The sequence below is a fragment of the Myotis yumanensis genome, unplaced genomic scaffold (assembly GCF_028538775.1).
Source record: "Myotis yumanensis isolate MYYU_CA2020_CCGP unplaced genomic scaffold, mMyoYum1.0.hap1 SCAF_3, whole genome shotgun sequence".
Taxonomy (NCBI): domain Eukaryota; kingdom Metazoa; phylum Chordata; class Mammalia; order Chiroptera; family Vespertilionidae; genus Myotis; species Myotis yumanensis.
This window is the reverse complement of record NW_027223754.1, coordinates 212,147,126-212,170,585: the sequence shown is the minus strand read 5'-3', so window position 1 is coordinate 212,170,585 and position 23,460 is coordinate 212,147,126. Positions and strand designations below refer to the sequence as shown.

General features: G+C 55.3%; 1 protein-coding gene across 1 annotated transcript; it reads right to left on the bottom strand.

The window, feature by feature from the left end:
• Positions 1-783: 783 nt before the first annotated feature.
• On the bottom strand, positions 784-22,352 carry SAMM50 (SAMM50 sorting and assembly machinery component). The gene is made up of 15 exons (XM_070411268.1): positions 22,178-22,352; positions 17,427-17,537; positions 16,657-16,758; positions 14,094-14,181; positions 11,929-12,035; positions 11,323-11,453; positions 11,029-11,116; positions 10,729-10,857; positions 10,153-10,224; positions 9,150-9,236; positions 8,918-8,988; positions 7,446-7,513; positions 3,567-3,713; positions 2,796-2,937; positions 784-932 (listed from the first exon to the last, which is right to left on the bottom strand). Exons 1-15 carry the CDS (start codon positions 22,196-22,198, stop codon positions 887-889), a joined length of 1,410 nt encoding a protein of 469 aa, XP_070267369.1. The 5' UTR covers positions 22,199-22,352; the 3' UTR covers positions 784-886.
• Between the last annotated feature and the right edge of the window lie 1,108 nt (positions 22,353-23,460).

Below are 23,460 nucleotides of genomic sequence, written 5' to 3'. Positions count from 1 at the left end.
ATATCCCAAATATATCCTTTGAGATACAGGTGGGTTAGGCAGAATAGTAATCGCCTCCCGCACTGCCCCCATGAAACTGTCCACGCTCCCATTTTGGGATTGTGTGATGATGTCACAGAACACGGGGAGGGGTGTGGGCTGCAGGCAAGAACTGAGGGGCCACAGAACAGAGGGCCTCAGAATAAGGAGGGAGCCTGAATGATCGGGTGGCCCAACAGTCACCAGGAGCCATCAAAGGGCAGAGGCAGAGCCCGAGGGAGACTGGAAGGCGCCACGTGCTGGCTTTGAAAACACAGGACGGGCCGTCAGCCCAGGCAGGTGGGACCTCTGGGAACTGGACGAGGCCAGGAAAGAGTGTCCCCAGAAGGAACCAGCCGGCCACTCTGGCTCCAGCCCGGGAGACCCACCCTGGACTTCCGGCCGCAGACGGCACAGTGCCTGCTGTGTGCTCGAGACACCGGGTTGGCGGTGGTTTGCTGGAGCGGCCGCAGGAACCTGGGACACTAACCGGTCTAACTGATGCAGCTCTTGCTCTCCAGGGACACGGCCCTCTCTGCTTCAGTGTCCCCGTTACACACACTTCCTCCTTCCCTGCCACTCACATTCAGTGACTCAACAGGCGGAAGGCGCGCTGGCACATGGGAACCTATCCCAGAAGCCTCGCGTCGGGAAGAGAGGACTGGGGACTGTCTGGCGGGACGGCTCCTGCCCCGGCCCCCGGTCCCCAGGAGGAGCCCGCGTGCGATGCTGGTCCCGAAAAGCAAACCGCGGCCACAGGGCATCTGAGTGTTTGTCTTGAACATTTATTGACAGGGATCCCCACGAGGGCTGCGGCCAGAGAATCGCTCCAACGTGTTTCCGGGGAGGGGCTGGAGGACGCTCGCAGCTACAGGAACCTGATCCCAGCTCCAAACTGGACGCCATCACAGATCCTAGAAAAAGGGCAGGAAATCAGTGCTGTAGCGGCTCAGAGGCGCTCACCCTCCTGGTCTCAGAGGCGCTCGCCCTTCGGCCGAGATGGCCCTTTCTCGCCTCTGCCTGTCACTCCTGGGGCGCAGCTCCCCAGGCGGCTGCCTCCCCGCTCAGCCACACCGTGACAACGCTGCTAGATCTCAGAGACAAGGGGCCGCAATCACCCCCAGCGTTAAATCAAGCGAACATTTCAGAACCGTTTCCATTTCTGTGAAGGCCCGAAATCCAATTAGAGATGCCAGCATGAACTCGGGGGAAATCTGTGATTTGCACACATCCATTGCCAGCCTGCTGCTGCTGAGTTTCAGAAGAGCCGATTACACTGACAACTTCACTCAAATGTTCCCAAGTTCCAATCTGGACGGCACATGAGTGACGGCGCGGCCCCGAGGCACCGCGCCCCCTGCCCAGGATGCTGAGCACAGCGGCACCCGCTGTAGCGCCTCAAGCACAGACAGCCGTGCAGCCCGGGCGCAGGAGCGGCTCACGTTCTGGCCCCTCAACACACGCACACAGCAGGCTCCTTCCTTCCCGAAGAAACCACACTAGACTCCGCCTCTAAGACCTTTCCTGATTTCACCCGGAGGGAGGGAAGCCTGGCCATTCTCTGTGAAGACACAGAGAAAGGGTGAAGGGTCCACTCCACGGGCTCCCACAACCACAGGGCTGCTTCTTGGGGCACAGAGACCTCCAGTGGCCCCAATAACAATGCAGCCTCCGTGGCCACAGCCCGGGGGGAGATGCACCCCACTGTCTGAAGGACAGGACGCCCAGGGCAGGTCCCACGGCCAGGGAGCGCCAGGGCAGGGCTGGCGGCCCGTCCAGGAGGTTGAGCCTCAGGCCGGTGAGCGACGATAAAGCTACAGCTAAACCCACCTGCACTTCGGTTTTCTTTGCAACAGAACATTCGTAACGTATTTCCGTGTGTAGTTTGGACTAACAGTGAACACAGTTAATACACACCAGTTGCCTGACATGGGAACAGCCTGTGTGTTTCCTGAGGCAGGGATTGGTGCAGAATTAGTTGGGACAAAAACTCCAGCAAGGTCAGCAAGGAGAGGTGACTTGTCTCTCCGCAGCTCCGAGCCCAGCAGAGCAGACCCGCGGGGGACGGAGCCCCTGCGCGCTCTCGCACTCGGCTCTCGGAGGAGCAGAGGGGGTGGCGGGGCTCCAGCCTCCGGAACAGGGAGCGAGAAACGTGCTGCTTATGCCCTGAGTCTATGTGTTCTCTTAGAGCAGCCGAGCTGCTGACACGTACACAATGACAGGGATTTCTTAAAGCTTCATCAGGCACCAAATAACAGAGAAGGAACGCGTTTCTGTCACTGTAAATGGCCCTGTGCCATCACCATCCGTGTGGTGGTGAGCACCTTGCTCAGTAAGATGACTGCGGAGAAAGGGCAAGGTGGCGGGTTCCGCCAGGGCCAGGAGCGAGGCTCTGCCCTCCAGCCCGAGTCCCCGGCCGGCGGTCACAAGCAGATCGGTAACGCCTCGCCAGCCCCCGTGGCCTCGCCAGCTCCTGTGGCCTCGCCAGCCCCTGTGGCCTCGCCAGCCCCCGTGGCCTCGCCAGCCTGAGGCCGAGCTGAGGAGCTCCACCACGCGGCAGCAGCAAGTGCAAGCGTGTGAGTGGGGACACATCACATATTTCCCTCCAAACAAGACAGAAAAAAAACAATGGAGGAAAACACGTATACTTTCAATCTCTTGCTACCTCTTCAACTTCTCCTAAATCTTGAATCTCAAAGGCCAATGAGACGACTCACACACCCAAGACAGAGTGAAAGTACAAGGAGGGGCAGTGACTGAGAACTCGCGGCACCTACCTGTCCCCCGCCTGCACGCCCATGGGCACGCAGTAGTTGAGCTCCAGCCGGGCGATGTTGCCCAGCCGCAGCACGATGCCCGCGCCGTAGGACCAGCGGATGCACTCGGCCAGCTTGCGAAGGTGGGCGTTGGGGCCCTCCCCTGAAAGGAGAAGGAGGGGTGACCACGGTGCGGCCCTGCCCTTCACACCTAAACCATCCCGGGCCAGCCTCTCGTTTGCTCTGTGCCCTCCGGCCACGTTCAAAGCCAGGCCTGGATAGTCAGGAGACGCGGATAGGACCCGGATGGAGAGGGCGTGGGACCACACTTCTCCCTGTCCCAGAGCCAAGCTTCTCCATCCTCTGGGCCCGGCACACTCTGTCCCTTTGCCAGATGGCACGCCCCCTCCAGACACCACGCTGAGGGCCTGTGCTGCGTGCAGCGCTGGACACCTCTGACGTCCCGCCGGCTGGATACGCCCCCGGGGTCTCCCCTCGCCCTGAGCGCCATGAGAACGGAACCCAGTCATGGCCTCACTGACGAGCAGGGGAAGGGGCGCCAGGCATGTCTGCTGGGCAAATGCATCGATGTGTCTTTGCAAGACAGCATTCGAGGGGGGTTTTCCATGTGCAACCCACTCACTCAACCAGAGACGTTACTCTGCACACAGTGTCAGGTGTCGTATGAGTTTTTTAAGGAAGGCACAGCCCTAAAATTTACAGACTGTGTGGTCTAGACAGACACCTAGCTGGCACTGTGCTTGCAAACAGCAGTGTCTGAGCCCAGCTTACCGTAGTTGAGGTTGCAGAGGTTGCCTGCGTTGAGGAAGAAGTGTGTTCTGAAGAGCTCGCCGAAGCCGCCCTGGCCGGGCCGGAAAGGTAAGGGGGTGTACAGGTGCAGGCCGCCGGCCCAGTACGCCTCTCCGCCCAGGTAGTCTCCTGCAAGGCGGGGTGCAGAGACAAGGTCACAGTGTACGAGGCCCGGCCACAGTTCCCGTGAGCAGGGGTGTGCTGCGTGCACGCGCACAGCCTCCGGCCTGGCTGCTCCCGACACCGAGGCTGCGGCCTCTCTGTGGATAAGCTTTGTCCCGCTGACTTTGCACTCTGTCTTAGCAGGAAAAATGCCAACGCCGCTTAGAAAGCAGCGAAGTCAGACACACAGCATCCCTGTGAAGTGCCCGAAATAAAACAGGCTCACCGGGGCCGCAAGCACCTCCAGCATTAAACAAAGTGAGGCCTCCTGGGACTCACCGTCCCCTAAGCGCCCATCGCCACCACCTGACAGGCGGCATTTTGCAACAACTCCACATGGAGACAGACGAACGTGTCTCTGCACCCTCCGGACATGCTGCCCGCGCTACGAATCCACAGGCACAGCCCTGCCACTCACGGTGGAGGCAGCACCCAGCGCCACGCGAGAGAAGGGCTCCTTGGTGAGGGCTCATGACTCCGGGTGTCTGCCCCTCGGGTTCTGACAACCGCTACCTGCTCCATTTCAACTACAAACAGCCATAGCATGAAAGTGACAAGAAAACACAACCCTGAAATGTTTACATGTTGTTGCAAAAAACCTTTGTAAATGGTCTTAGGACCTTTGATACGAAACGACAAACCTGTAACAAGGAGAGACGGCTGCCTCCGAGACTAGCCCGGAATGAGCTGCTGGACGACGTGGAGACTCGTCTCCTGTCCCTGCCTCACTGAGGCTCTAGGGAACAGGCAGGACAAAGAGCACAGCCTCTCTCCATCTGATCATAACGTGAGAGGCGGGTGGGAACCTGATAGCACAGGGGTGGGAAGGAGAAACTTTCACTTCTGCTCAGAGATAACCACTACGCCCTGCCGTTCACCCAGTAGGCGGTAAGCAACCATAAATAAGAAAGTAAAATGTGAGCCATTCCCAATCACATAGGGAGCTTTCCGTGCCGCCTGCTTCCTTAGCTCATGTGCTGTAATGAGCTTTCCTCTGACCCCTCCTGCTCCGTGACCAGGTGAGGCTGGTCTGAGTAGTCACCTGCGGCACCACACATACTCATCTATTCCTCACCCACGGCATGCTGGTGTCCAATTTCTTAGTAGTGCACAGGAACCTGTGATGTGTTTCCTTGCACACACATGTACATGTAGACAAATACATACATCCTGAGCGTACAGCCCTAGTTTCCACACACGGACACACCACGAAAGGAGCACCTGGACGGAGCAACAGGCGTGGGCAGCCCCTCGCAGGCCCTGTTCTCAGTCCCACCCGCCAGGCTGCCCTGGCCTCACTGCACAGGTCGGGTAGCCTGACGCCCCCTCACATAAGGGCCACCAGGCACGACCTCTGGGCCAGGCTCCTCGCGGTGCCGCTCCTGAGGCTCCTGCTGCCCTGAGGCAGCCAGAGACGGAGACGCTCGCCCTCACGGCTGAGAAACAGTCCACGTGTGGCCATTCCACTCTTCACCGTCTCATTCTATCGACGGCACCTGGGTTTCCAGTTTTCAGTCGGGGGGGGCACGTTATTAAAAGTCCCTGCACATACAGACTTTAGGCTCTTGATACATACCGTCAAACTGCTTTCATGAAAAATGAGGACAATTTACTTCTTGACCACAGAATTCACCAATGGGCTACCTGACAGCTAACCGAGTGGAATCTCACTGTGTATACCTTTCAGGCCAGTGGACGACTCCTACACTTTCATAGAAGCACTCACAGTGCTTACTTATAATGAAAAATAAAATAAAACTACCCGTAAACTATGTTACTTTTCTAAGAAAATGACACGCCCAGAAAGCACTCCAAAAATAAGTGAAAAGGGATCATCTGCATTTTGTACAAAAGTCTGTGCATGGGCCCTCATTATTTATAAAATATAAAATCGAAGCAACGAAGATATTAAAAAACAGGAAAACCGGGGCAGAATATTTTGAAATGGAATGAATGTGCCCACTGAGTGATGTTTTCGAAGTTTATCATGACGTGTGGAGAGACCCGACACAATGTCAAGTGCCAGAGGCTCAGACACCAAAATTCTCTCACGTCTCAGAGCAACACGCAGGCAACACGCCTCCACACACAGTCCTGCCACCCAGAGCTCCACTTCCACGTCAGACGATGAAGTAAGTTACAGAGGAGCACGAAGACTGCCCTGTACTCACTGCGTCACTGCTTCACAGTCACAGGAAAAAGAACCATTTCCATGTCTAACACTTGGCCTGTTTAGAAGATGTTGGTGTGGCCAGCAGATGACGTGTGCAGCCATGACAATGACACTGTAACAACTATGGAGGCGCCAGGCACTGGGAGCACGGGGGCCGCTTCCTAAAGCATGTGACCGTCTCACCACCACGCTGTGCACCCGAGTCGAACACAAATGCTACTAAAGTGTAAGTTCTCATCTCTGTCCACAGCGGAGGGAATGTAACGCGGTGCGGCCCCTGCGAAGACAGTCGCCCGACTCTTCCCTGTGACTCAGCAATTGTGCTCCTTGGCACTGACCCAAACGAACTGAAACCTATGTCCAAACAGAAACCTGCACGTGAAAATTTCATCAGCTTTGCTCCTAGCTGCCCAAAACCGGATGCCCTGGCGCCAGCCAAGATGTCCTCCAATAGGGGAGTGGATGGCAAACTGGCGTACTGGAACGTTATTTGTAAAATTATTTATGGAACCTTATTTGGTGATAGAAGCATCTGAGCAATCAAGCTATAAACAGACTCAGAGGAACAGTAAATGCCACTTAGTCAGAGGCAGCCTTCAAAGGCTTCGCACTGGACGATTCCAACTACGTGACTTTCTGGAAAAGGCAAAACGACGGAGACAGTAACAAGTTCAGCGGTTGCCGGGGTTGGACAGGTGGAGGGCTGAGCAGGGAGCACGGTGGGCGTGTGGGCGGTGAGGCTGCCATAGGGCCCTGTGCATCTGTGGAAGGCATGGCGTGAACCTAACGTGCGCCACGGGACGTAGCGGATACTAACGCACCGCACCGGCTCAGCAATGACAGCAACAGTGCAGCACAGCAGTGCACGTTAGCAACAGAGGCGCACGGCAGGCCACAGGAACGCTGTGCTTTCTGCTCAGTTTTTCTTTAAACCTGAAACTGCTCTCAACAATAATGTCCATTGATTTTAAAAACTACAGTATGTCACCTGGCCGGTGTAGCTCAGTGGTTGAGTGTCGACCTATGAGCCAGGAGGTCACGGTTCGAATCCCCGTCAGGACACACGCCTGGGTTTCAGGATCAATTCCCCAGTAGGGGGTGTGCAGGAGGCAGCCAATCAATGATTCTCTCTCATCATTGATGTTTCTATCTCTCTCCATCTCCCTTCCTCTCTCTAAAATCAATAAAAACATTTTTTAAAAAAATTATAGTATGTCAAATTATAGAGTCATTTAAAATGATAAAGTATATATTCTTATAAAAATCTTCATTTTTGTTATTGGTGGGAGAAACAAGGTTATCTCCCACCAATAACACTCACACACGCCATCACCGGGAAGTGGGATGACAGGTCGCTCACTGCGCTGTATTTTTGCTTGGATATCTTTTTCCTACAATTCCCTTAACAAGTATCTTCCCAGGCCTGCCGGGTGGTAGGCGCTGTGTTGGTGGTGACACCTACTATTGTGGTGGTTTAAACAAACACATCCTTTCAAAGCTGAGGGTGGGGCTTGGGGAAGACAGACCTTCACTCTGCGGCCCGACGCTGTGCATGCTGAAGCCGCGCACGCTCGTGGGTCCCCCGAGGTAAAACCTGGAAGGGAACGCAGCCATCAGGGGAAGCCGGCGGAACGTCGCACAGGACCTCGCAGGAGGCGCAGAGTGAGCTGGCGTGGGCACGGGGAGAACACTTCAGCCCCGGGCAGGTGCGCAGCGACGGTGGATTTCATAACCATCTAATCCCATTCCTTTCATACTTCCACGTCTTCTTCCCCATGGCTGTGCGGGAATGAGCCCCCTGCTGGCAGTTCTAGAACTTTTGCTATCCTCAACAAGGCTACAATGGGCACCCTTGCACATGAATCTTCCAACACTTCTAAATGTATTTTTGTGCATTATATTCGTGGAGGTGAAATGTTAGGTCCCAGAGTTTAGAAATTAAAAGTTTTTATGCTTCCAAACAGCCAGCCAAAAGGCTAGGTTAAGCTCATGCAAGGCTGAAGGAGCTTCTGGCCCTGGAGAACAGGCGGGGCCTTTCCGAGCAGCCAGGACAACGGCACCCCCTGCTGGCCAGAGCGCAGCCGCTAGCACCAGCTTCTGAAAGGCCAGCTCTGCCTCATCAGCCGGAAAACGTTCCTAGGCCGTGGAGACGTATTTCCACATTTAGGAATCTCTTCTCAGAAAACAAAGTGAACAAAAGTCATTTACAAAATCACATTCTTCACAGTGTCGTTCATGTGCAAGTAAAAAAGCATTACAATGCTGCTTATGAAAAACTTCTCATGACTTGGGGAATGGTATATACGCTATAATTTCTTTAAAACTTTTTCAGTGCTGGCCAGTTTGGTCAGTGGTTAGAGCGTCGGCTCACATACCAAAGGGCTGCAGGTTCGATCCCGGGTTGGGATGTTAACTGGAGGCAGCCACTGATATGTCTCTCTCACGCTGACATTTCTCTCTCTCTTCCCCTCTCCCGCTCCCCACCTTCCACTCTCTAAAAAAAATCAATGGGAAAAAAATCCTCGTGTGAGAATTTTAAAAAAACATACAAACTTTTATGAAAACAGGGAGAACACAAATCTATACACAACATATATGTCAACAACCAACAGATGAGTATATACATTAACATGTATAAACTCACGTCCACAAAAAACAGAAAAAAAGGAAGGCGTCCCAAATGTGAACTCCACTGAGCAGGACTGTATCTTTACCTCCTTAATGTCTATTTTTATATTTCAGCCACGTGTGCCAACTATTTCCTTCCCTACTCAAGAGAAAGTACAAGTTCTTTAATATAACAAAGTTAACTCCCTCCCCCAAAAGGCAAAATGTTAAATAGGAAGTATGCTGGGTATTTTGAAACTCACTGAAACATAAAAACTAAAGTAAAACTGGAAATATTTCTCTCCTAAACGTCTCTGAAACGCCTTACAGAAACCAGCCCAGAAGAGCGGCAGGAAAACACGCGCCATGCCCAGGATCCCTCCCCGCTCACCTGTCGGCGATACTCGACGGTTTGTCTCCAATGGGGACCAGCATCCCACCCCAGAGAGAGGCTGAGACGACCTAGTGAGACATAAGCAAACCACTGTTTCCCTGCAGCTCCCCATGTCAAGAGAACAGTTACACTTGCCCGCGAACCTTCAGCCCTGGGACGGGGGAAGAGCGAGCCTGCAGGCCGAGCACGAGGGATAAGAAGGCGCGACAACATCTGCCCAGAGACTCACTGAGTCAAACGCAAGCTGCTTATTCAACTGAAGCTCAAAATCTTCTTTTATGAAGTTCACGTCCCCTCCGGTGTAGCCGGCCAGCTCCTGGGGGCGAAGCCACAGGTCAAAGAGGGGCAGATGTGCCGCACAGACCGCTAAACCACTCCCTGCAGCGCCCTGTACTGTGCGCTCTGCATCGCTAGGAACAGACCACTGTCTCCCAGAAGCCGTGCCACGCGGTGCAGGGCCTGACAGACAGAACCACCAAACACCCTGAGCAGCTGGAGCTGCCGATCCCACATGAGAGGAACGCGCGGGCGCATGGCCGTCTCATCACAGAGTCTGCAGTGGGTGATACCGCTGCTTGGCCAAATCGGTGTTTGAAAAAACATCAGCCAGGCACTGGCCGATTTAGCCCAGTGGTTAGAGGGTCAGCCTGCACACCAACGGGTCTTGGGTTTGATTCCCGGTCAAGAGCACGTACCTCGGTTACAGGTTCGATCCCCAGCCGACTGGGGCACGTGCAGGAGGCAATTAATCGATGTGTCCCTCTCACATCGATGTTTCTCTCTCTCTCCTCTCCTCCCTCCCCCCGCTTCCACTCTTTAAAAATCAATGGAAAAAATACCCGAGGATGAGGATTAAAAGCAAACACCATCAGGGACTTGCACATTTCCCACAGAAGCCGACTGCCAGCTGCTCCGACCCTGCGATCAGGACAGAGCCGCAGCGCGCAGCCTGGCCGCCTGTGTCCCTGGCACCTCAGCCGGGCCCCCGCCGGCCCTGCGTGAGGAGTTCTCTCATGGGAAACCACTCACGCCAAAGCACCACTGTCCTCCTGGCCCATCAGTGACACCAAGAGGCCAGAGTGACGCTCGCTCCTCTGGGTGAAGGTGGACTGACATCCTAGCGGGCCGTCCTACCACGGCCTTTACAATGAAAGGAAAACGGTCAATACCGAAAACGTGACCCCCACCCCCAGGGGCCCGAGTGCGGGAGGGCCCAGGAGCAGGAACCCTACCTGGTTCACTTTCAGCAAAGCCCCTCTCCTGGGCAAGATGGAGGAGTTCCGGGAGTCGATGACCATGGCGTGCTGCAAGAAACCCGCCCGGTGTTCTCAGTTCAAAAGGGCTATAAAGCCACGGCTCTTATGAAGCTCTAGCTGTGTGCTAGGCCTTGTGCTGAGCACGGCACAACCCTGACATCACTCATCTCTGTGAAGCCCCGTGAGGAAGGTGGGACCGTCACCCCGTGTTGTACAGGAGGGACCTGAGAGAGCGAAACAATCAATTCTCGCTCATGGGGCAGGAGACGACCCGCCCGGGGTCCATTCTCTTAAGGAGCTCACCACCCCGACCGAGGTCCGCTCAGCAGCTCTCAGCTGGAACCCAGCGGCTCTTCCGCACCCCGCTCCCCGTTACACCAATGCTATCTCAAACATGACAACGGGAGCCCATGAATCCAGTGACAGGGCGCACCATCTTTCCACCCAACCTGGGACACCTGTCAACCGCCCCATGTTGGTGAAGGCTACTTCCCAAGGTGCAACGCGGCTGCAGCAGCGTGTGCAAACCGTCTCACACAGAGAAGCCCTTACCGAGAGAGAGGACTTCAGGGAGTGGCCGCTCTCCTGTCGGACGGCGAAAGACGCGGTCCTGGCGAGGCAGCCCAGCTCACGCCACACGCCCTCCCACTTGACGGTGTGGCTGGTCTTCCAGATGGGGAACTGCAAGCACACGGGCGGTCACCTTCCACTGGACGACGGACGGCGCCCACCAGGCCTCAGAACGAGGCCTCCTTAGGTTACTAATTAAACACGTAAGATCCCGGGGAATCGGGGAAACAGGCGTTTGCTCCCACGCGGGAGCAGGGAGGGAATGCCGGGAGCGCCACTCACACTGTACTCGGCTGACACGCCTCTGTCGGTCTCCCGCAGGGAGCTCCACGGGAACTGCCCCGTCACTTTATACAAGTTCACAGAGAAGCTAGGAGACAACGGGACGGAGCTTAGCCGCGGACGCAGTGACTACAGCCCACACACATTGAAAGCCACAGACTCAGAAACACTCTGGGCGCAGCGCTGTGGCTCCGCAGGAGGGGCGCTCACTCTGCACGCTCTCCCCGCAGCCAGCCAGCTCCTGAACTTTAACCCTTAACCAGGCCACCGCACCAGGGCCTGCTGGGATCCTACTTTCTCTCGAAGTGTCCGGGCTGCGGCCTGAAGAAGGACAGGCCGTAGGAAGTCTCTTTTGTGCCGTAGGAGAACTGGAAGGTCACCTTCTCTGCCCGGCCCAGCAGATTGGGGAGCTTGAGGCCAAGTACCTGGGAGGGAAAGAAAGGCCATGGGTTACGATGAAGGAATAACTTCTTAAGAAAGACCCGCTAGCTGAGGGGCCCTCCCACACGGGACGGAAACACGGACTGCAGATCTGGAGCCGGGCAGCCATCATCTGTGGTGGCTTTTGCCTGTAACCCTGTCCCTGCCCAGAGCCCAGAGCCACTACACCCACCAACTGCACTGTGAGGCCCGGGGAAACCAACGCTGGGGTCTGGAGAGCAGGGGAATTTGAACAAGAAACTGAATATGAACGTTCCCCAAATCATTCGTAGTTCACCACTGATGTCAATATTGCCTCCACCATCTGAAACATTATGATCAATCAGGGAGACGAAGGAGAAAGCACGGGTCACCCCACAAATGAAGATCAAGGTGAAGGGTGTGGAAACGACCCCCGGGTTCAGAACAGGCACATTTAGCAGCGCGACGGATGCCCCTGGAGGAGGGAAGCCCTCGTACCATGCTGCCCTCGTTGTTCCCGACCATGGTGTTGTAGCTGCCCGTCAGCCGCCTCAGCTCAGTCACTTCAAAGGTCACGTCTAAGCCGTTGGGAAGTGCGTCGTCACCTGGGAGAGTAAAAAGCACTCAGCACTGAGACTGCAGACACGGCTTCACTCCGGGTCCCCCTGCCCAGCAGCACCCGCAGCGTCTGTTCCGCAGCCTCCCCTGGGAAGCGCACCCTCTGCTGTGGGGCTCAGGGCGCCGCGCAGACCAGCACACCGCCGCCAGGACGCCCGCGCCCACTGCGCAGACCAGCACACGGCCGCCAGGACGCCCGCGCCCACTGCGCAGACCAGCACACGGCCGCCAGGACGCCCGCGCCCACTGCGCAGACCAGCACACCGCCGCCAGGACGCCCGCGCCCACTGCGCAGACCAGCACACCGCCGCCAGGACGCCCGCGCCCACTGCGCAGACCAGCACACCGCCGCCAGGACGCCCGCGCCCACTGCGCAGACCAGCACACCGCCGCCAGGACGCCCGCGCCCACTGCGCAGACCAGCACACCGCCGCCAGGACGCCCGCACCCACCACCGGCGGCGGCGGGAGGTCTCGGAAAGCAGGGGTGGCTGCACGGCCGGAACCACGGCAGCACCTAGGTGAGCACGTTATCTGCCTCTGTTCTCACGTCAGGAAGGGCCTGAAGAGATTTGGGGCCTCGATCAACTGACATTAAAACGTGGACTCCGTGTGCCAAGAGGGACCGTAGTAACCCTGGAAGAGCAGCATGAGCCGCACACAGATGCTCCGGTCGGGGTTGGGGCCTTCCTCAAGCGGGGGCGGGGCCTGGGGGGATGAGTGTCTGAATTCAGTGCAGCCGCCTCATCACCCACCAAGGGCCCTGGGTGCAGGGGACCAGGCCACGCTCTGCGGGGCCGTGGCCTCTCATGGGAAGGAAGCGGCTGGCCCTGACCCTGGCTGGACAGGAGGGTACCTGCAGCTGTCCCTCCCCGACGCCCACCCACTAGCTCCCACCGGCTCCCACTCTGAGTCCGTCCTCAGGGTGGAGGTCGGAGCCATTTATTTTTCTTTAATGAGATTTTATTGTCTAAAGTGGTTTTAGGTTCACTGAGAAATTGAATACAAAGTGCAGTTTGCATACACCCCCTCCCTGCCTCTTCACACCGTTATTAACACCCTGCATTAGTGAGGTACCTTATTACAGCTGAGCCGGCAGTGGGCACTGCTGTGAACTAAAGTGCGGTTTCATTAGGGCTCACGCTTGCTGCTCTCGGTTCTCGGCAGCCCCACCATTACAGAATCATCCGGAATGACTCCTGCTTCCGTTCCCAGGGAGTTCCGGTGTGTGGCCAGGGTGGCTGCTGGCGCAGGTGGGCCAGCTGACCACGCGCACATCACACTGACAGCAGGCGGGGGTGCTAACGCTAAACACCACCAAGACTCGCCGCCTGGATCAGCACGCCAGCATGGTGGCTGGGCGCGTTACTGAACCTCTCCTTTTTCTAAAAGAGTAACAGTGGCACTTGCCCAGCTGTGAGGATTCACTAGATCGAAACGCCTGCGCAGAGCTGGGCTCGGGCATGACTGTCACTCTGAGGATGCAGGCAGCCGGCCTCGCCCCCATTTCTCTCCTCTTGTCCAGCCAGTGGTCTCCATCCTCACGGCATCACAGCCGCCCGGGGCTCATTATGCCAGTTGCTGGCTACACCCTAAGTTCCTATTTTGATCAAATGTGCGTTTCTGCCACGCCCCCGGGAGAGCAGCGCTGCTGGCCGGGACCACACCTTGAGATCCACTGTCCCAGCGTAAGCGGAGCCTCAACTCCTACTGGACCCTCCTCACACCCTGGTGGCGTCCAGGCCGGGCTCCCTCCTCTGGACCCTCCTCACACCCTGGTGGCGTCCAGGCCGGGCTCCCTCCTCTGGACCCTCCTCACACCCTGGTGCCGTGTAGGGCAGGCTCCCTCCTCCGGGACCCTACGCAGGCCCTGGTGCCGTGCAGGCTCAGAGGACATCTTCACAGCCCGCCCGCCCGCCCTCCCTGAGCCTGACACTCAGTGGTGACTCCTGAGGCTGCCAGCTGCCCAGCCTGGTGCTTGATAAGCCCCTGTGATCCTGGAGGACGGGTGGGAGGGGCCGCCACCCACAACACCACAACACGTACCTTGACACGTGTCGATCAAGACGTCCACTTGTCTGAATATTCCCAGGCGGAGCAGTTTCTCACGGGCTTCGTGAGACTTGCGCATCACCTACAAGGGAAACAAGGATGCATTTCTCTATGGTACCGGCATGGACGACAGCCCCGTGTCCAAGCTGGGGGTTACCATGAGGCTTGCTGGCCACTGAGAAGACAGCGCCCCTGTGACAGACATAAAAGAAGGGATGGAAGACGAAGGGGCAACAAGAAGTCCTTTTCAGAGAGCAGGAAGCAGAGCACGTAATAACCCCCTTTTGTGGAAACAAAAGCCCGGTTAAAAGGCCACAGCGCTGCAGGTTCTCCGGGCAGAAGCGCCTCGGCATGAGTCACTGCCTGGAGAAGGGACCCTCCGTGTGCGCACGCGCTCTCTGTCCTGCTCTGCTCTTCCTCCTCATCAGCCAAGAGCATCCTCTCTGGGGCAGGATCCTCCTGGGGGAGGGCGGGGAGCTAAGCTGAAGGCCGGGAAAGGACGAGGAGCAGTGGGAAGGACCCTGTGGACAGCAGTGTGGTTTCGTCCTGCAGAAAAGGGGTTACTTGAGGCTGTCAGCAGGGGCGACAGGACGGCGTTTCCTTAGGGCAGGAGCTGGCCGGGCGGGTGAACACAGAGGGAGGAGGAGGGACCCCACCGCAGGCCGGCAGCTGTGATGGTGGCTGGCCGAGCCGGTCCCTGTGTCAAAGGGAGGACAGACCCACATTTCGCAGGCAGGAGCCGAGGAGGGCCACTGACTGGATGGAGCAGCTGAGTGGAGAGGGGAGGCTACGAAAACGGTCAGCTCTGGGCTCTGGCTTCTCGGGGCCATTGGAGAAGTCAGGGGGGGATGGGCAGGGCTGGTGGGAAGAGGCCAGGAGTCCAGTGTTCAGCCACTAGGGTTGGCGAAGTTTGTGGCAACTCCGTGAGGAAATGCTGGTGGGCAGTTGCCCGTTCAGGGCTAACGCTCAGTAAGGAAAATGGCTAGAAATGAGGTTGGGGAGCCCTGAGGCTGTGGATGAGATCCCCAGGAGGGTGACAGCACCCGGAGACTGACCTCGTGGGTTGGTCAGGGAGGGTGGTCACAGGGAATGAGGCTGCCACCGGCCTGAAATGAATGACGAGGTGGGAAGCAGCCAGGAGAGCATAGATTCATGAAAACCGAGAGGAAGGAAATGTCGAGAAAGGATATAAACACATTCCAAAGACAACAAAGCAAGCAAAACATATGTGAGGTGACAGTCATCATTTTCAACATGCAAGCAGCTTATTAACACAGGCCCACAGTCCAGTGGAAAACAAAGATGCCAACAGGTAATTCACAAGGGAGAAATGTGAATGGCCAACAGGCATGGAAATGTGCTTAATCTCATTCATAATTAAAAAGTGCAAATTGAAACAACGAGATGGTATTTCTCTCCTTACAGGTTGGCACGGATTCTTAAAGTGCAAGGACGCCCAGTGCTGCGAAACAGGCCCTCACACACCGCTGGGAGGTTCGGACCGCACTGCTCTTTGGAGGGCGAGACGGCACAATGTTAAAGCTGGAGCACACAGCCTTGGACCAGAGAACCACTTGCAGGCAAGCGTCCTGCAGATATGCCATCAAGGACACACAGATGCTGGCTGCAGCCTTGCTCGCCTGAGACCCTCTGTCTAATGCTCATCCACAGGAAACGACACAATAACTGATGGGGTACCGGGCAGCTGGTTCGTGCTGACGTGAAAAGATGCCCATGGTCACTGGTAATGCCAGCCGTGAAAGGGGCAGGAGAAACGTGGAGCTTGGGGCTGCTGTGCACAGGCTCGGCGTGTTCTGCCCGGCAGGCGCCATTCCTGAAGGATGCACCAAGCCCTCCGCCTGGCTTTCTCTGAAGGCCGGGCGGGCCTCAGCGAGGCAGTGAGGGAACAGCCCACACTCATTTCAATGCCCTCTACGCCATTAGATTGTTTTATACTGATCTTTGAATTATACTTATATATTACTTCAATCTTTTTTTAAAAAATACTAATTTTTAAAAGTGGGAACGGCCAAACACTGCTGCAGGTCAAGTAGAACGGGGGCTGAAAGCAGCCGCGGGCCCTGCCACGAGGAAGCTGGGGGACCCTGCCCGGCACATAAATGTGGTTCCCAGGTCAGAGGACAGAAGAGACCCCAGGGGACAGAGTAGATGATGCACCCCAGGGAGACTGCGGGAAAGGAGCAAGGGCCAAAGGGACCGCAGGGAGGGTAACCCCGAGGGTCCCCACAGGAGAGTGGGGGGCGCTAAGCGGGGTGCGGTTAGGCGGCAGCACTGGCACTGCAGCCCCTTCCAGTGCTGGGACCTGTGAGAACACAGGGTGGGCGGCCTGGGGAGGGACAGACACCCTGCTCAGGGACAAGGGGGAATGCGAACGTGTCAGTTTGAGGGAGGCACCGGGGAAGTGCGGGGGTTCAGCCTGGGGCGCCCATGCTCCCTTCAGGGCCAGAGGCCGGGGCGGGGCACGCAGCAGTGTGAGGCCACAGGGAGCCCGGGGTCTCCAGAGGGAATGGAAGATGCAAGCAAAGAGAATACTTGCCTCAATGAGGTTTTTCGCCTTGAACACGTCTCCGATTTCATACATGATGATGTCATCCTTGGTCCTCCCGAGCCCGTCGAAGTGAACGTGCTGCACCACCACCTGAGTGACGAGAGGACAGACTGCTGAGGGGACACAGTGTGCAGATGTTTAACTTGTTCAAGAACAAGGAGTTACTTTAAACACAGGATACAGCAGTGAGCAAAACATCAATTCCTGCCTCAGTGGAGCTTATATTTTAGGGGAGAAAAAGGCAATGTGTATAGTATAGTAGATGGTGCTAAGTAACAGAAAGATAATAGGATATACTGGGGAAATTTATAACTTGTAGGTGATTGGAATACCGCACAGAGAAGATCTTAATTTAAGAATTAATGAAAATGTGCTTTCATTTCTTCAGCTGCATTTAATTTCAAAAGCAACAGAGTTCAGGAAAAGTTGCATTCAAGAACCAAGGTCTTTTTTTCTGGGAGCAGGGAATAGAGTATAAACTGAAGCAGAATTTGAGTTAGTCTTTGAAACAATTTTTTGTAATGACATAAATACAAAAATAAAAGTTCGTTTAAACCTTCCACATAAATGATCAAGGAAGAGCCATTTTTCTAAACCAGAAGCTATTTCTCTAAGTCACCGGTCTCTCTAAAACGCAGTCGGCTGCAAACTCTTCTTCGATGGAGTCACGGAGACAGGCCCGTCCTTTCCCTTCCCTGGAGGCTGACAGAGTGACTGTTCCTCCCAGCATCACATCAAGCCCTCGAACAGATACTCACATCTTTGTTTTCAAGAACTTCCTGTTTAGCTTCAGGTTCAACTTCAACAAATTCAGCTTCTTCTCCTAAACCTCCAAAATCAGGCCCACTGGCTGGAAGGGGCTCCAAGCTCTGAAAGGGAGGAAGGAACCACAGACAAATGAACTTGTAACTTTTAAACAACCAAAATCTGTTTTGTCTTTAGATCAGCGGTTCTCAACCTGTGGGTCGCGACCCCTTTGGCGGTCGAACGACCCTTTCACAGGGGTCGCCTAAGACCATCCTGCATATCAGATATTTACATTACGATTCGTAACAGTAGCAACATGACAGTTATGAAGTAGCAACGAAAATAATGTTATGGTTGGGTCACAACATGAGGAACTGTATTTAAAGGGCCAGAAGGTTGAGAACCACTGCTTTAGATGATGCTCCAGAAAACGCAGGGCTGTGGCGCCCGCGGGTCAGTGGAGGCTGGAGCAGGGTGGGGGCCCAGGGCATAAGCTGCTGCTGCTGTACAAGTTCCATATGGGTCTCAGGAGCCTCAGTGTCCAGCGTATTATCAATAAATAAAGCAAATGTGAATTTTCAATTAACCGAAAGGGTCAGGCGTGAACCAATGCCTGGGGCATGAACCGAGGATTACGGCTACGTTAGTTCTGCACATCTGAGGCCCTTTGGAAGACAAAAATGATTTCAAAATAAGATGCCACAAAGACATTATCAGGGAAAAGAAAAGAAAATTTGCTTTCCTGTTGTTAGAGAAATCATCCTAATTTTTTAAATCAAAATTGGCTATTCTATGACAACTAATTACACTGACAACCCAAATTACTAAAACATATTTTTCAGGACCTGGTAGATCTGTTATGGTTCAGCAGGTCTCCCTCGCACACTGAGAAGACTGCGCATGCTCATACAACGGACCGGAGTGATCACCTTCTGCAGCGGGAACTGACATTATCCTGAAGGCATCAAAGCGCCCTCTGAATGAGGACTCCAGGCTGTGCTGGTTCCCCTCCAGGAGACACAATAACAGTGTGCATAACAGCATACATGTTACACAGTGTAAGCCTGCTTAACCACCAGGATTCCCAGACACTCCCAGAATGGGTTCAGCAGGTCTAGCGTGGCGCCAGGTGACTGTACAATCAGGCAGGTTTGGGGAAAACCATGCCAACCGGTTATCTGGCTGCTTCCCGACTCCACTAATTCTCTACAAATAAGCACGTCAGTCACCGAAAGCTCTACACCTGCAGCGAGCAGCGCCATGCGGCCCCGGGCCGCCTTTTCCCGGGACACCCCAGCCTCTCGTCAGTGCGTCCTCTGTCATGTCACTGGTTCTCTGGGAAGGTGATGGCTGACATAGCGAGTCCTCTGTCCCATCCCAGCCCAAGCCTGTACGGTCCTCAAACGTGCCTACAGGGTAGAACCCAGCCAGATCCCTTCGCAGGGCACACTCCTCCGTAAGGCCCGGTCTGCGCCCTGACCCTCACACTCATGTTCGTGTACACCCTGCTCTCTCTGCCACAAGTGCCCCCCTAGTAGCTTAAAAGCCACTTCAATGGCATCTCCTCTGTGAGCCGCCTCTGACTTCCTCAGGTAGAACCAGTGCTCCCTTCACAGGGACACTCGATAGCAGAACTTTATGGCCTTCGCAAGGACGCCCTCTTTTTCTTATTTTTATCTGCCTGGTCCATCGGAAGAACTCAAGTGTTTGTGAACTGGGAGAGTGAATGACTTTTCTCTTGTTCATTTAACACACATTTACTGAGTGCCGACTGTATGCTGAGCACCGGGCCAACAGCAGGGACTGCCGCAGTGAGCCACACAGACCAGGTCCCTGCCTGGTAGTGTGGGTCGTGGAACAGTACGTAGGGAAAGGGGAAGAGGATGCTAGCAAAGAATATGTCACTTATTTCCTATCACTATCCTCTCACTTTTGTTGTGTAACATTTTTAAAACAGAATCATTACTTTATTCCTCAAGTATATTAACAAACTAGTAACTTTTTCCTGTGCCGCTTCATGTTATCTTTCAGTTTACACAGTGCAGATCATGTACGCAGAGTGAACACTGTGGTTATGAATATGCGCACAACTCAGCCTACTTCATCTGACAGCCAAGCAAAATATGCTCTTTCCAGGCACAATGTTTATATTCCATTATGTCTTTAAAAATCCTACTGTGTTTCCTGAAATCTCAAAGCATGAAACGAGCTTCACTAAAGGCCGGCCAGACCCGTTTGTATTCTTTAATCTGAAACGCAGGCTTTCAGAGATGATGTCTTCATGGTTTTAGTTATGTCAAAGATTGGTGTCCTAAATTAACTCTTACCGAGAAATTTACTCATTCACCAAATGTTAACAACCTACTACGTGGCGAAGACTTATGAGATCCTCACCCTCAGAACTTCTATTTCAGTGTCTGAAAGAGTCGGCATGGTGCTAGGTATCTGGTGAAATGGGTTAAAATAAATGTCTGGATCTAGCTTCTAATCGTTAAGCAGATCAGTCTGCCAGCCAGTCAAATTTTTTTTTTAAGGTTTTATTGATTTCTTAGAGAGGAAGGGAGAGGGATAGAGAGTTAGAAACATTGATGAGAGAGAAACATCGATCAGCTGCCTCCTGCACACTCCGCACTGGGCATGTGCCCGCAACCAAGGTACATGCCCCCGACTGGAATCGAACCCGGGACCCTTGAGTCCGCAGGCTTACGCTCTATCCACTGAGCCAAACTGGTTAGGGCAGCCAGTCAAATTTTATTGTGGCAGGCACTGTAGTGCTAACTGAAGGGATCGGTCATAAAATGTTTCGTTATGAAAAACATCTTTAAAGTGATACAGCCTAGAATCTAATAGAAAATATTTTTAAAATGCCCAGCTGGGCCCTAGCTGGTTTGGCTCAGTGGATAGAGCGTCTACCTCCGGACTGAAAGGTCCGGGTTCGATTCCTGTCAAGGGCACATGCCAGGGTTGCAGGCTCAATCCCCAGTAGGAGGTGTGCAGGAGGCAGCCAGTCAATGATTATCTCTCATCATTGACGTTTCTATCTCTCTCTCCCTCACCCTTCCTCTCTGAAATCAATAAAAATATATTTAAAAAATAATAATAAATAAAAATAAAATGCCAGCTGGTGTGGCTCAGTGGTTGAGCATCAACGTATGAACCGGGAGGTCACAGTTCCATTCCCTATCAGGGCACCTGCCGAATTGTGGGTTCGATCCCCAGTAGAGGGCATGCAGGAGGCAGCCAATCTGTGACTCTCCCTCATCATTGATGTCTCTCTCTCTCTCCCTTTCCTCTGAAATCAATAAAAATACATAAAACATTTTAAAAATAACAGATATTAATGATAAAGTGTTTCACATAACCTTTGTTTCACACATGCTTGAGGATACTAGACAGAAAACATACTTTTACTACCGTGAGTCTTGACCAACAAGTTCATATAACACTGACTAGTGAAACAGACAAGCCAAATTAAATTTAGACCTTTTTTTTAAAAATCAATACATTAATCGAAGCAGCAGCAATTCTAACACCAAAAGAGCTCAATAAAAACAGAGACTTTCATTCTGTACCCCTAGCACCTACAACAGCACCAGGCACAGAGCAGCCCGTTGGCCAATTTCACTTGAATGAATGAATGAATGAATGAGTGAATGAATGCTTACTTTGTTTAAGATGCTACAAGGGATGCAAGCCATGTAAGATGCAGTTCCTACTGCAACATCTAGAACCTTACACTCCAAAAGGATAAAACAAAAAAAGGCAAACACAGCTAAACTGGGCACCGAGCTAAGGAGAAGGTCTCTGTAGGAAGTGACCTGAGCTGAGTTCCCAAAGACAGGAACTCCTGACAGCTGGTGACGGCTGCGCGGTGGGCGATGGAGGAGGACGCTGGTGTCCGAGTGAGTGAGTCGGAAGAGCAGTGTTTCTTTCACTTGAACGAGAGGTCTGTGGAGTCCTGGTCCGGAGGCCAGGACCCCTGCGCTCCCTTCTTTTGGGGAAGACAACGGGGAAGCTGATAATTTGAGCTGTCAGTGAAGCCAGCCCCGTCGTCGTAGGAAAGTTGCATGAAGGGCTGGGACTCAGAGACCTGCGTTTTGGGACGTCCCGAGGCGCTAACGGTGTGACCTTGGACAAAACTTGTATTCCCGGCCCTCGGTTAAAGGGTCAAGAGCAGCAGCTGGGCAAGCGGGTCCGTTCGCCCCAGCAAGAACTTAACATGCACGTGCCGCCGATTCTCGCCACAGCCCGGGAACGCCTCCTCTTTACAAGGCGGGGCTGGCGCACTGAGAGGTAAAAAGGGGGGCTTCCGGAGGGGTCTGGGCCGGGGAAAGAGGACACCGGGTGCTCCCGGAGGCTACAGATCGGGAGGCCGGAGAGTGACCGGGGAGGAGACGCTGGCAGCGGCCGACGGTAGAGAAGCCGTGGAGAGAAGAGCGTATCGCTCGGCTCCGGGACGGCGTGGGAGCCCGGCTGCTCCCTCCGGCCCCGCGGCCCTGCTCAGTGACCTTGGGCAAGTCTCGCCCTCCTCTGCGCCTCGGCCTCCTGCTCCGAGGTCTGCGGGACCCACGGGCGGCATCGCGGCGGCCTCGGGCACAGGGCCGCGGGGCGCTGCAAGCGGAGAGCCCGGCCCTTCCACGGCGGCCTCGGGGCGCGCTGCCCTCGGAGCCCCCTAGCCACGGGACCGCCCCCCGGGCGCCGCCGCGAGCGCGCGTCCCCGCGGCGCCCACCCAGAGGTCACGCAGCCCGCTGGGCCTCTTACCCGGGCGTGCACCGTCCCCATGGCTCCCTCTCCGACCGCCGCCTCACAGAGCTGCCAGGGTCCAGCCCAGGCTCACGGGTGACGGCAGAGGGCGCGTCCGCGCGGCGGAGCTACTGGGCCGCGCACCACCCACAAGCCCTGGGACGCGGCGCGCTGGGGGCGGCCATGTTGCCCCGCCTTAGCCCCGCCCCTTGGCTCGCGACGCTCTTGCTCATTGGTCCTTTAAGGGCCTGTAACCCGGATGTGCACGTAGACGCCGGGAAGCCCTGAGGCCTGGAGAATGCGCAAGCGCAGAGCGTCCGCGGCCGCCCGGGAGGCTGGAGGTGCTCCGGACGCAGGTGATCTGCGTGCGGCTCCGCTCCTGGCAGGTGCTCGGTTGCCTCTCGGAGCGACCTCACCTGCTGATGGGTGCGCCAGGGCGTCACCCACGTCTTCCTCCGCCTCCTGCACCCCGGCCCAGGGGGTGATGGCCCCCCGCGCACGCGAAGCGCCCCGGCTCCCCACGCGGGGCCTGTAGCGGCGGCGGGATTGTCGCCGGGCGCCCGCCTGCTGGCCGCCCGGACCTTTGAAAGTCACTGAAACCCCTCCGGCCTCGGTGTCCTCGTGGGCAGGATGAAGGTGACGGCCACGTCTGCTTCACAGGGTGGGGTAGCAGGGCTCCTGCCGGGGAGAGGGGATGCAACGCGCCTGGTCCTGCGCAGGGCGCCCGGAGCCGAGGATAAGTGACCGTCATTCGTTCAGCTGCGCTGCAGCCGGTAAATGTTAGAGGGTCATCCGGGGCTTCCGATGCGGCCGTTCACAGTGAAGAGCAAGAGAGCCTTGGGCCTCGTTCTGGTGGGGAAACAGCCACCCCCTAAAAATATTGTAGTAAATAATAGTTGTACGTTGTGTTAAGAGCGAGGAGAGCTGCCCGCTAGTCATCCTGTCTTACTCGCCGCACATTCCTAGCTCTCCGTGCAGCGCTGGCTCGGTGTGTGCATTGGTGCATGCATTGGTGTGTGCACTGGTGTATGCATTGGTGCCCACGTAGCCCTCAAGGCCCAGCCCACACCTGGCTACGCTGCCCAGGAGAGTCGGCCCCAATCCCACAGTCAGAATGCTCCCACCCCAGCAGGGTTCCTCTCAGCCCGGGAGACCATGCAGAGACCCCTGTAAAGATGCACCTTCCAGGCCTCAGTCCTGCCCGAATCAGGTTCTCTGGAATGAGGAACCTGGGAATCCGAACTCTAAAGGGGAGTGTCAGGTAATTCTTTTGCCCACATGTTTCTGCACCGCTAGTTTCA